This window comes from Saimiri boliviensis, chromosome 10 (genome assembly GCF_048565385.1).
Source record: "Saimiri boliviensis isolate mSaiBol1 chromosome 10, mSaiBol1.pri, whole genome shotgun sequence".
Classification (NCBI taxonomy): Eukaryota; Metazoa; Chordata; class Mammalia; order Primates; family Cebidae; genus Saimiri; species Saimiri boliviensis.
The window spans coordinates 34500593-34512699 of record NC_133458.1 but is presented as its reverse complement, the minus strand read 5'-3'; the positions used below and the strand labels follow the sequence as shown (position 1 = coordinate 34512699).

The window sequence follows — 12107 nt, the reverse complement described above, 5'->3', positions numbered from 1 at the left end:
ATTAGTAGGTATAATATAGTAATTCATTTGCCTTTTTTTTTTTGCCTATTTCTGCTATAACTTTTGCTTTTGAGAGAAGCTTCTGAAAACATCACTATTCTCATATAATTATTCCATTACAGTGACTTTTACACATTTCAACCTTGTGCTGTAATAATATGGAGATGATGAAATACGGCTAAAAATAAAAGCCATCCAAAAGAGATAATTTGAATCTCATAAAGTCTTGCCCAGGTATGTAAGTGAAATATGCATCCTATTCATCGAGAAGCTTTTAAAATGTAGAGCAGACACAGGATATTTATAAGAATTGTATGGCAGGGAAAGTGGTTCAATTAAGATTTACCTGGGTGGGGATCAGTATAATCCACAGTATAGCCTTCAAGCTGCATTAATTCTTGAGGTTCAGATTTTTTTTCTCTGTAACTGCACATAGCAAAGGTATATTGGCTAACCTGCTCGAGAAAAAAAAAAGTTTACAGATGGGTCATATTTGCCAAACTTAACTTTTGATTTTTTCTTACCAAACCACTCTTTTCCCAAATAAAAATATAACATAATTTGCACATAAATTAGTAAATTTTAGCATTTTTCAAAACCTAGCTCAGAGATTAAAGCACCTTTTGTTCATCAGCTTGCATCTGCCAGGTCTTCTATGCCTATGATCCAGCATTCCCCAGGTCAGTAGTTTGCTGTTCAAGCTTCTATATTAATAGAAGCATCATAAATAAGTACTCATGTTAGTACATTTGGGATCATTAGCCTATTAAGAAGATAAATATCCTTCTTTTATTATGGTTTCTGATGGCTTTTAATATGCTAACATAGACTGTAAATATCTAAGAGTGAAATCAGGAGTAGTCCTAGATTTATATAACCATAAGACAACATTCTCAAGAATATTTCTATCAAGACTTTTAACGAAGTAAAGAAAGATCTCAGTAAAAGTTGAGAATTTAGTGCCCACATAATGAAACTCTCAGACCGAGCAAGGATGGAGTAAATTTGGGGCAGCCAGTGACAACACTTTCAAGATTTGCTCTGCCTCTTAATTTCTTCCTGTCTTTGGAATTGGCTTCACTTCCTTGTGCTGAACCATAGCTGCTCTGAAGTCACCTCCCTGAGTGTGTCTGCTTGGACCATAAGGCCATATATGAACAAAATACTGTAAGGGAGGAATGTTTCATTAGCCCGGTTTGGGTCAAGAGCTCACGTACACAGCAAAGAATGTTAGATTGTACAACAGGTAGGCTCTTACAAGGTCCCCCAACAGAGATAGAGGGAGGTTCTGTTCCCAGCAGGAGAAAAGGCTGTTTGGTAGATACATATCTAAACTGCAAAATATCCTACAATACAGAGTCCATGGAAAATAGTGTGTTAGTGGGTTTTTTTGTTTGTTTTTTTGTTTTTGTTTTTTTTTTCTTCCCCCTTTTCTTTGAGACAGGGTCTTGCTTTGTCACCCAGGCTGGAGGACAGTGGCATAATTATGGCTCACTTGCAGCCTCCACCTTTGGGGACCCAGTGATCCTCCCACTCAGCCTCCTGAGTAGCTGGACCACAGGTGCATGCTACCATGCCCAGCTAATTTTAAAAAATCATTTGTAGAGACAGGGTCTCTCTATGTTACCCAGGCTTGGTTAATGTTAATTATTTCCTTTTTCTGTTTTTAAACATAAAATGAAACTAAGGAAACATAGTACCTTTCAATAGACAGTGATTACTTCAATAGGACCCTAAGAGAAACTAGTTATGAAAAACAGTGAATAGGGATTCCATTACAATTGAGGAATTATCTTCATTAAAGGGTACCATGAAGAAAAAAAGGCAATGCAACAGACTAAGAGAAGATGTATGCAAAACATATATTGAATCAATAACTCACATCAGAAATATAAAGAACTACAAATCAACAGAAAAAACTCAGAATACATGGTAAAATATAGGTAAAAGGAGACTTCTGTTTTAAATTTTCACATCCACTCTCTGTACCTGAGGCCAGAGAGATTTGAGGTAGTGACAGGTGTAATGCAAAGACCAACACTGTTACTTTTAAAAGGAGTAAATACATTTTCTGTTCTGAGCAAAGAGGAGCTCTTTTCTCTGCTCCTGTCTGCTCTTCTACAAAGTAAAAGGTGCAGATCATTGTGAAAATTACTATGTTAGAGACTGCTAAGTTGCATGACAAATTCTGAATTTAGAACTGAAAATTAACACAACCATAACACTTCATTAGAAAAAATGCTGCTTAGATTAGCAAAAATGAAAATGGTTCACCCATACATACACAGTATGGGTGACCAAATGGAAACTTGGGCAGACTTTCTGGAAGGTCTTCTGGCAACAGGTCCAGTGACATACTTATGCTTTACATACATCACAGTACATAGGTACAAATATGCAACACATTTTTGCCAAGCGTGGTTATGTTGAATCTTTTAATCTTTTTGCCAATTTTGATGAATGGGAAAAGCTCTCACTGTTATTTGCGTTCACAATTCCCATTACAATAGGACTGAGAATTTTCCCTTATATTTGGTAAACATATGAAGTTTTCTTTTCTGTGAGTTTCCTGATCAAATAGTTTGCTCATTTTCTAATACATTATTTGTCATTTGTGCCCTTTTCTATAATCAATTTTGTTAGAGGTTTATTCACTTTTTTAGTGTGTTAACATGGCTAGGCTATAGCATCCAGTTATTTAATCAAACACTAATCTAAATGTGGCTGTGAAAGTAGTTTGTAGATGGTGAACATCTACAGTTGTTCAGTTGACTTTAAGTAGAGGAGATTATCTTTGATATGTGGGTGGGTCTCATACAAGCAGCTGAAGGCCTTAAGAGCAAAAACTAAGATCTGAAAAACGAGACATTTTTGTGTGATGCCTCAACACTGCAGTATCAGCCTCTGCTGGAGTTCTAGCCTGCTGGCCTTTCTGGAGAACTCTTACTGATACAGTAATAAAAGCATTATTATTTTTTATGCATTCCTTTGGTCCAGCAAGGAATGTATCTCAAGCAAACAAATGGAGAATTACTCAAAGATGTATATGCATTGTGTTCACTGTAGTGTTGCATATAAGCATTTTGGTTAAAATATATCATGGCATGACTACACACTATCACACTATGAATCATTAAAAGAGACATGATAGATTTTTTTCTTAACATGAGAATTATGTCTAAGCTGTAACATAAAGAGCAAGTTAAAAGCAAAAATGCAGAATGTGATTCTGTGAGTAAACACTATATGTATATGAATTAGACATATATATTAAAATATTTATGGTGATTATTACAGAACGGTGATATGATAGTTTATTTTTTGTGTTGTTTTTTTTTTAAAGAATGTACATTATTTTAAATGAGAACAAAGAATAAAGTTATTTCTATTTTGAAAAATAAAAACAACATTAAGCCTTACCAGGGGACATTGAGGCCAATATCTTGTGATACTTGTGGTTCTTGCTACACTAAATTTTCTTGTCTCTTTCCTCATCTTATAGACTGTCAATAAATTTACTTTTTCCCCTGCATATGTCTAAGGCTTACAAATGAAAGCCAGTGGCTCCCCTAAGGTTTTTAAAAAATACATTATAATCACTTAAAGGTTTCAGTTTCCTTACATTAAAAAGGTATAATTGTGTGGGTGTTTTGGGGGATGAGGGTTAAGGAGTTGGAGGTAGGGGTGTTGAAAGGTAAACAATAACAGTCCGATTCTATTTGTTCTAAAAAATCCATTCTCTTACTCTTGAAAAACAACAGTCCAAAGGTACACTATTCTTTCATAAATCTATTTTACACAGCATCTTAAAAATATTATGAAATACCTCAAACATAAAGTACAATAATACATGAATGTGTATATTTCTTAGAGATATATATGCTTTAAAGTGTATTTTGTAAAGGACAGATACAATTAATGTCTATATATGCCCACCCAAGTCCCTTTCCTTTCTCTTCTCAGAGACAGACACCATGCTGACTTTTCTGTTTATTAGATTATTTCCATGATGTTTTGAAATGTGTACCACATATAAGAAAATTGATAAACAACATCAAGTACTTTCTGTGTTTCTAAACTTCATATGAATGGATCATACATATTCTTTTGCAACTTTCTTCCCCAAAAGTTCAGTGTTTCTGATCCTTAACCATATTGATATAAATATTGTTACTTGAATTACCACACTTTAACCACTCTCCTAGTGATGACCTTTACTTTCTTTCACTTATTGCCCTGATAAACAATGCCATGATGGACATTCTTGTACACCTTGTCTTGTTCACAAGTGTGAAAGCTTCTCTAGTACCATGTCAAGGACTGGAACTGCTAGGTTGTAGGGCATGCAGATCTTCATCTTCACTGAATGTTGCCTAGCTGCTTTCCAATTTCTACATTCTATGTATACCTGCGGTATATGAGCACTCCAGATATAATTTTTTTTTTTTTTTTGAGACGGAGTCTCACTCTTGTTAACCAAGCTGGAGTGTAATGGCGTGATCTCAGCTCACTGCAACCTCCGCCTCCTGGGTTCAGGCAATTCTCCTGCCTCAGCCTCCTGAGTAGCTGGGATTACAGGCACGTGCTACCATGACCAGCTAATTTTTGTATTTTTAGTAGAGACGGGGTTTCACCATGTTGACCAGGATGGTCTGGATCTCCTAACCTCGTGATCCACCCACCTTGGCCTCCCAAAGTGCTGGGATTACAAGCTTGAGCCATCATGCCCGGCCTCCAGAAATAATATTAATACATCTTTGCCAAATTTGGTATTTTGAATCCTTTTTTTTTTTTTTTGGCCAACTTTGATGGATGGGAAGTGGCATTTCACTATTATTTGAGTTTGCAATTCTTGTTGCCAATAGGACTAAGAATATTCCCTTTTGTTTATTAGTCATTTGGAGTTTTGTCTTCCTTTCTGATGAAATAATTTGCTCATTTTTGAATGTATCATTCATTTGGCCATTTTATAGCCTTTTCCATAATCAATCAATTCTGCCAGAGATTTATTCAACTTTTTAAAGTTTTCAGAAAACATTTTTGCATTTCGTTAATCCTCTCTGTTGTTTGTTTTTTATTTCCTTAATTTCTACCATATTTCTTATCTCTTCATTTGGGAGATTTATCTCTTTTCTTTTCTTTTCTTTTTTTTCTTTTGGTTTTGTTTTGAGACAGAGTTTGCTCTGTCACCCAGGCTGGAGTGCAATTGCACAATCTCAGCTCACTGCAACCTCCGCCCCCTGGGTTAAGCAATTCTCCTGCCTCAGCCTCCCAAGCAGCTTGATTACAGATATGATCCACAACGTCTAGCTAATTTTTTGTATTTTTGGTAGAGACAAGGTTTCACCATGTTGGCCAGGCTGGTCTTAAAGTCCTGACTTCCAGTGATCCACCTGCCTCAGCCTACCAAAGTGATGGGATTACGGTGTGAGCCACTATGCCTGGCCTTGATTGTCTTTTTAAACTCATATACTTAGCTTATTCATTTTAAAATTCATTTTTAATATATGCATTTAAGTTTATTCTAAGTTCACTTAGCCTTATCTCATATGCAGCATTTTTATGAGTTCCATTCCAAATATTTCTTACATTATTTATTTTTTATATTGGAGCTATTTAGAAGTGTGTTTTTAAGTTTGGGGTTGTGGTTATGTTTTTGAGTTTTAAATTAATGTCACTGTAATCAGCATAATTCTGAATCTTAGTATTTTTTGAGACTTGCTCTTCTTAACAAATGACTAAGGTTTTAATCAATGTTTTGTTTGCTTAAAAATAATGCAAGTCTTGTAATTATTCAGTGATAATTCATGTACATTAGGTCAAATTTACTAACTGTAGTCAAATATTCTATATCTGATATTTTTCCGATGCATCAAGTATTGAGAAATGTTAAAATTTCCCATCAAGATTATTCCTCTATGGATTCTTCATGTAACTCTCTTAAATGTTTATATATATATTTTAAGATAAATAATCTCATACATATGCCTGAGATTGTTACTTCTTTCTCAGACCGTTCTATCTTCCTGGTAAGTTGTTCTATTTGTATTTATGTAGTCAGCATTTTTAAAATCTAATACTAATTTTGGCCTTGAGGTCTATCTTCTTGTACAATCACAAAACTATACAACCTTTCTTTCTTGGTTGGTATACACCTGGTAAATTTTTTTAAAATCTCTTCACTCTCAGTTACTCTGTGTTATATTTTAGATTTCTGTAAACAACAAGTAATTGGGATTTTTAAAGCCTTGAAAATCTAATCTTCTAACAAGATTTAAAGATAAGTTACATTTGCTGTACATGCTGATATACTTGGATTTATTTCTATTATTATATCTTGCTCTTTGTATTTGCCATGCCTCTTTTTCTCTCATTTCCTGTCTCTATTAAACATTAACAAAATCTCCCTATTTCCTTGACAGTAAAGAAACCATATATTTCTCTTCTCTCACTGATTCCTCAAATGTTGTTTTTAAGTCTCCTCTTGAACACAGAAAACTTTGAGTGCTTTACTTCCGTTACCCATTCCCAACTGTTAAGTCAGTCTTCATTATATTAGTTCTATCTTATTTTAGTAATATTTAGTATATTAGCATTTTGTAATAAATTCATTATTAAAATAATCTTAACTATGCGTGTGTGTGTGTGTGTGTGTGTGTGTGTGTGTGTGTGTGTGCATTTTTGAGACAGAATCTTACTCTGTCACCCAGGCTGGAGTACAGCAGTACAATCTCTGCTCACTGCAACTTCCACCTCCTGGGTTTAAGTGATTCTCCTGCCTCAGCCTCCAGAGTAGCTGGGATTATGGGGACCTGCCACCACACCTGGCTAATTTTTGTATTTTTAGTAGAGATGGAGTTTCACCACGTTGGCCAGGTTGGTCTTGAACTCCTGACCTCAAGTGATCCGCCTGCCTGAGCCTCCTAAAGTGCTGGGGTTACAGGCATGAGCCACTCCTCTTGGCCAACAAGTCAATATTTATACTTCCCCTTGGGTTTACCCATTTTCTTGCTGACCACTGCTTCTTGAATCACACACTATCATTCTGTGTTCCATTTCTTTCTTCCTTTAATTTGAAAGTATCTCCTTTTGAAATATCTGAATATTTGAAAATATGTCTTTAATTTGTTCTTACTGAGGCATGAAGGCATGATGAGTAGTTACTTATATAGTGTTTTAGCCCAGCAATCCAATCAGTACTTTTGAAGATATTCCATTGTCAGAAGGCTTATACATCCATGTGGAAAAGCCTTCAAAGTTCAACTGCATTTCTCTTCTTGTAATTTGCCTTTTTTTTTCTTTTTTTTTTTTAGACCTCTCACTTTGTGGTCCAGGCTGGAAGACAATGACATCTGCCTCACAGGTTCAGGCCATTCTTGTGCCTCAGCCTCCCAAGTAGCTGGGATTACAGGTGCTTACCACCACACCCGGCTAATTTTTGTATTTTTAGTAGAGACTAGGGTTCACTATGTTGGCTAGGCTGGTCTTGAACTCCTGACCTCAGGTGATCTGCCTGCCTGAGCTTTGCAAAGTGCTGGGATTACAGGCATGAGCCACCACACCCAGCTTATTTGCCTTTTCTTTATGATAGTTCTTAAATATTCTCTCAATCTTTATCATTTTGTACCTTTATCACGACATTTCTACAAGTTACAGAGTTATGGTTAATATTTATTGTATTTCTTGTATCTGATAATTCATGAGTACATCAATTAAAAATCTTCCATTATCTAGTCAAATGTTGCCTGTGTCCCATTTTTCCTTTATTTCATGTCTTTATTCAAATTCTATCAGAAATAATCTTGGAGCTTTGATTCTTTCCTCCGTATCTTTTAATTTCTTATGTATATATTTTTTCACCTCTTCATTTTGAGTTATAGGCAACTTCCTCAAATTATAAGCAATATTCCATCATTAATTACATGATAAATTTTCTCTTCAGATGTGTCTAACCTACTGCTTACTCTGTAGTTTTTCCAAATCTGTTGGTTCACTTTGCATACTGTTATTTTCTTTTTTGTTGTTCTCTTATGTTTTTGAACCTGCTTATAGATTGCATCATTTAAATAAAATTACTTTACAATTTATGTATGTGATAGCTCTATTGCCAAAATTCTTAGTGGTGTAAATGATCAGCTTAGTTTTGTAATTTTAGATTGTGAGCTAATAATCAACACATTGCTATTTGTGGACATCCAACAAAGCCTCGCTTAAGCGCTCACCTTTCAAGAAAAGGTAATTTTTTTAAATGCCAGCTACTCCACAGTTACCATGAATCCATTAATATTTTTATGTTAAATTCTTAACTTAGGTATTTACCTTATATTTAATAAAATAAACTGAAATTTCAACATTCTTTCAGTACAAGCTAATAGTTAAAAATTCTGAGGGTTAATTTTCCTGCACATTCAGAGCTTAAGCCCAAACACAAGATTAATTGCCAAAGGGCAGACTTTTTTTCTAGTCCATCATTTCACTGAGGTCTAGTTCTTTTAAGTTCTTTATAAGATCTCTGTTCCAAATATCCACTTTAAGAATACTTCATGGTAGGTTTTCTTTCTCTGCATGAGCTACAAAATCTCAAGTGCCTGTATAACAACATCGACACCCACTAATCACATACTTCAGCACTATTGTAGCCACAATGTCAACTCACAATCTTAACCATTCTGGTTGTTTCTGGTCTCTAAGGTTTTCCTTTCTTCTTGCAGTTGATCTACACATTTAAAAAGATGGGGACTACATTTTATTCAGCATTTCTAGGTGGCCAAAAAGGAATTCTTAACATTACCTTTAAGACTAGCCAAAATTATCAATTTAAATCTTTTGACCAATTCTTTCCGAAGAGTAAGTCTAACTTTTATATGTATGAAAAAGACTGTTTAAGTCTTTTTCAGTACATTTCAGAAAAGAAAAACAGAAACTATGATGATGGGGTTAATGTATGCAACTAAACACACTGTGTCAAACGTGTCTTATGCATATTTAAAATATTATTATTCAACACCAGGGACCTTTACAAAGTAACACTTTTATAATCAATTATTGAAATAATAGAAAATATATTGAGCAACTAACTCATAAGTTTCACATCTCCTTCTCTAATTCAGAAGAATCTTAAAAATCTGACTAAAAAAGTCTCCTGACACATCACCACATGAACAATCTGGAACCTGCTGGGAAAGAGATGAAGGGCATGAGAAGGTCTGCCTACCCTGTATGGTTCACAAACATCTCCATCAATGACTAGCTGTAATCTATAGCTACTGCTGCGTGAAGTACTCCAGACGGACCATTCAGCAAGACTTGCCCACTTTAATTCAGTTCTTCACCTGAACTACCAAGCAGAAAAATATCACCTTTATGTTTAAAATTCCATTTTCTATCTATTTATCAATCTAATAAACCCCTACTCCTTCTTCCAAGTTTTTTTTACAAACTTGTCCCCTTTAACCATTCTAACCACATTAACTTGTTTGTCATTTCTTTGGTTTTGACTCAGTTTCTTCATAATATGTATAAAATGGCTTCCACAGTGTGTGCCACAGAGTCCCTACTTCTGTATTTTGTCATGAAATTAAATTTAGTTCAAGTCAGTAAATACTCTATTCTGCCATATTTGAAAATGTATTTTTTTTGAAAGTATAAACCACATACTTATCTTGTTAAATAAAAAACACCTAACAGTTTAACAGCACACATAACTCAACTTGTACTCTTAAATGTATCCTCTTCCATTTATCATAACAAATGACATTTGATATTTTAAATGTCATACGCTCCACTGAAAACACTCAAGAAACAATAAACGTTCCCTCATGCAAGTAGGTCTTGAGCATCCCATTATGTTATGGGCACAGTGGTCAGAGCCTTGGAGAAACCAGGCTCACCCTTTCAGGATACACAGATAGCTATGATGTGACTAGAGTTATAAGAAAGCCATCAAAATATTAAAGAAATTGGGGGAAGAAACAAAATTAACAAAGAATCAAACAATAACTTAGGAAACAACTAATTAGGGGGTTATCATTCACATTACAAAAATAGTCTTAGCTTTTCAAAAATAATCTGATACATGTAACTGGTGAGATATTTTTGTATTTTATATATTAGTACTTAGAGAAAAAGGTAAAGCAAAAATATTGGAAGGTATTGTGAACTGAAAACTGGTCAGAAAAAAGTGGTATCTTTGGAATTGTAATGGAACATAGTAAAATATATAATTTAATTCTAAATCTAGGCCAGGCACAGTGACTTGTACCTGGAATCCCAGCACTTTGGGAGGCTGAGGTGAGATGACCACTTGAGGACAGGAGTTCAAGACCAGCCTAGGCAACAAAAGGAGACCCCATCTCTAAAATAACTTTAAAAATCAACAAGGAATGGGGGCGTATGCCTGTAGTTCCAGCTACTTGGGAGGATAAGGTGGGAGGATCACTTAAGCTCCGGGATTCAAGGTTGCGGTGAGTCGTGATGACACCACTACATTCCAGCCTGGGTGACAGAATTAACTCTGTCTTCAAAACAAAAAATCATTATTATATGTGATAGAATTATAGATTTTGATTATGTAGCAAGGATTTGCAGATATTACATTTGGAAATTTAAAACTATAATGTTTAGAGGATTCAAAACTCATTAAATCATAAATAGTTAAATAAAAAACCAAGCTTCATTGGAAAGAAAATGAAAGATTACACTCTGAGTAATTCTCTCACACTGGCATTGAGAGACAAGGTCTGGGCCCTTGAGATTATAGTTTCAACTCTAGCTTTCATGAAGGAAAGAAGTAACTTCCCAAGGTCACCTAGAAAAAAATGGTCACCTTGAGTCTAGAAAACAACTCTCCATAGTTCAATGGATATTCCTTTCAATATATCATATTATTTTATACATTCTAATTCTGAAACTTAAAAACAACTGTATTCCCAAATAGCAACCCAATTGCCTCTTAATTTCTGGCAAAGTTATTATTCCAGATAGCACTAAATCTATGATTAAAAACCACTAAAGGTGTTGGAGAAAGAGAAAAGTGAATTGAATAGAAACTAATTCAAGGCATTATCTCTTTATTATTTCTCTTTTCTCAGATATGTGTTCAATAAATCACCATCATGTTTTATAGTAATTGTTAATATCCTTAACTTAAAATTGTAATCTTTGGAGGTGTTTAATACTTTTTCTTTTAAATATCACTGGGTCTGAAATTAACATTGTCATCTTTTTTGTTTTTTTATTTCATTCTGAGAATCTGACTGTTAACAGGTTCATTTAACTTATTCATAATAAGAACTAATATATTTTGTCGTACATTTTTTCTCTTTATCTTCTATTATTTGGTAAAGTTTTCTTAGCATTCAATTTTTAAACTATAATAGTTTAAAAGTTTTAAAGACATAACCCATATTTTCTCTATTTATTGAAAAACAAAATAATTTTTCACTGGCTCTATATAACATGAGGAATAGAACCTGTTTGTTTCATTCATTATTTTGTCAAAATCTAGAGTTTAGAATTCACATTTGTAATCATTATTTAATTATATTTCTATAACCTATTTCAGGAATCACTTTTATGTTTATGTTTAATTGATCCACCAAAATATTTTACAACAGTAAATTAAACTATATATGTTTATTTCATGATTATTGTAATTCTACATTTTAAGTTTCGTATTTCCGAGATTGTTCTCATTTATCCCTCAAATATCAAGAATTCTCCTTTAAATATGTTCAGCAAGGTGAACTGTATTTTTTTTTCTTTTTTTGAGGCTTTTGGTTGCATAAATTTTTTTTAAGTCCAATTTTACAGAATTTTTTAATTGTAGAGGAGCATGACAGAGTGGTCAAGATTTTGAGGCATAATACTTCATAAGAATAAAATTCTGCTGGGAAAGAACAATGGAAATAAGACTTCGAGGAGAAAAAAACTTAAAATAATTTTTTTTGTTTGTTTTTTAAGACAGAGTTTTACTCTGTTGGCCAGGCTGGAGTGCAGCGGCACAATCTCAGCTCATTGCAGCCTCTGCCTCCTGGGTTCAAGTGATTCTCCTGCCTCCAAGTCCTGAGTAGCTGGGACTGCAGGCACGTGCCACCATGCCTAGCTGG

General features: G+C 34.3%; 1 protein-coding gene across 9 annotated transcripts in view; it reads right to left on the bottom strand.

Annotated features, from left to right (window-relative positions):
* Positions 1-12107, bottom strand: part of CADPS2 (calcium dependent secretion activator 2) — a 577926-nt gene that overhangs the window by 193489 nt on the left and 372330 nt on the right. For all 9 annotated transcript variants that reach the window (XM_074379141.1, XM_039472830.2, XM_074379140.1 and 6 more), the window contains exon 10: positions 347-455. In XM_074379141.1, coding sequence (XP_074235242.1) covers positions 347-455 — 109 coding nt within the window. The remainder of the gene's footprint in view (positions 1-346; positions 456-12107) is intronic.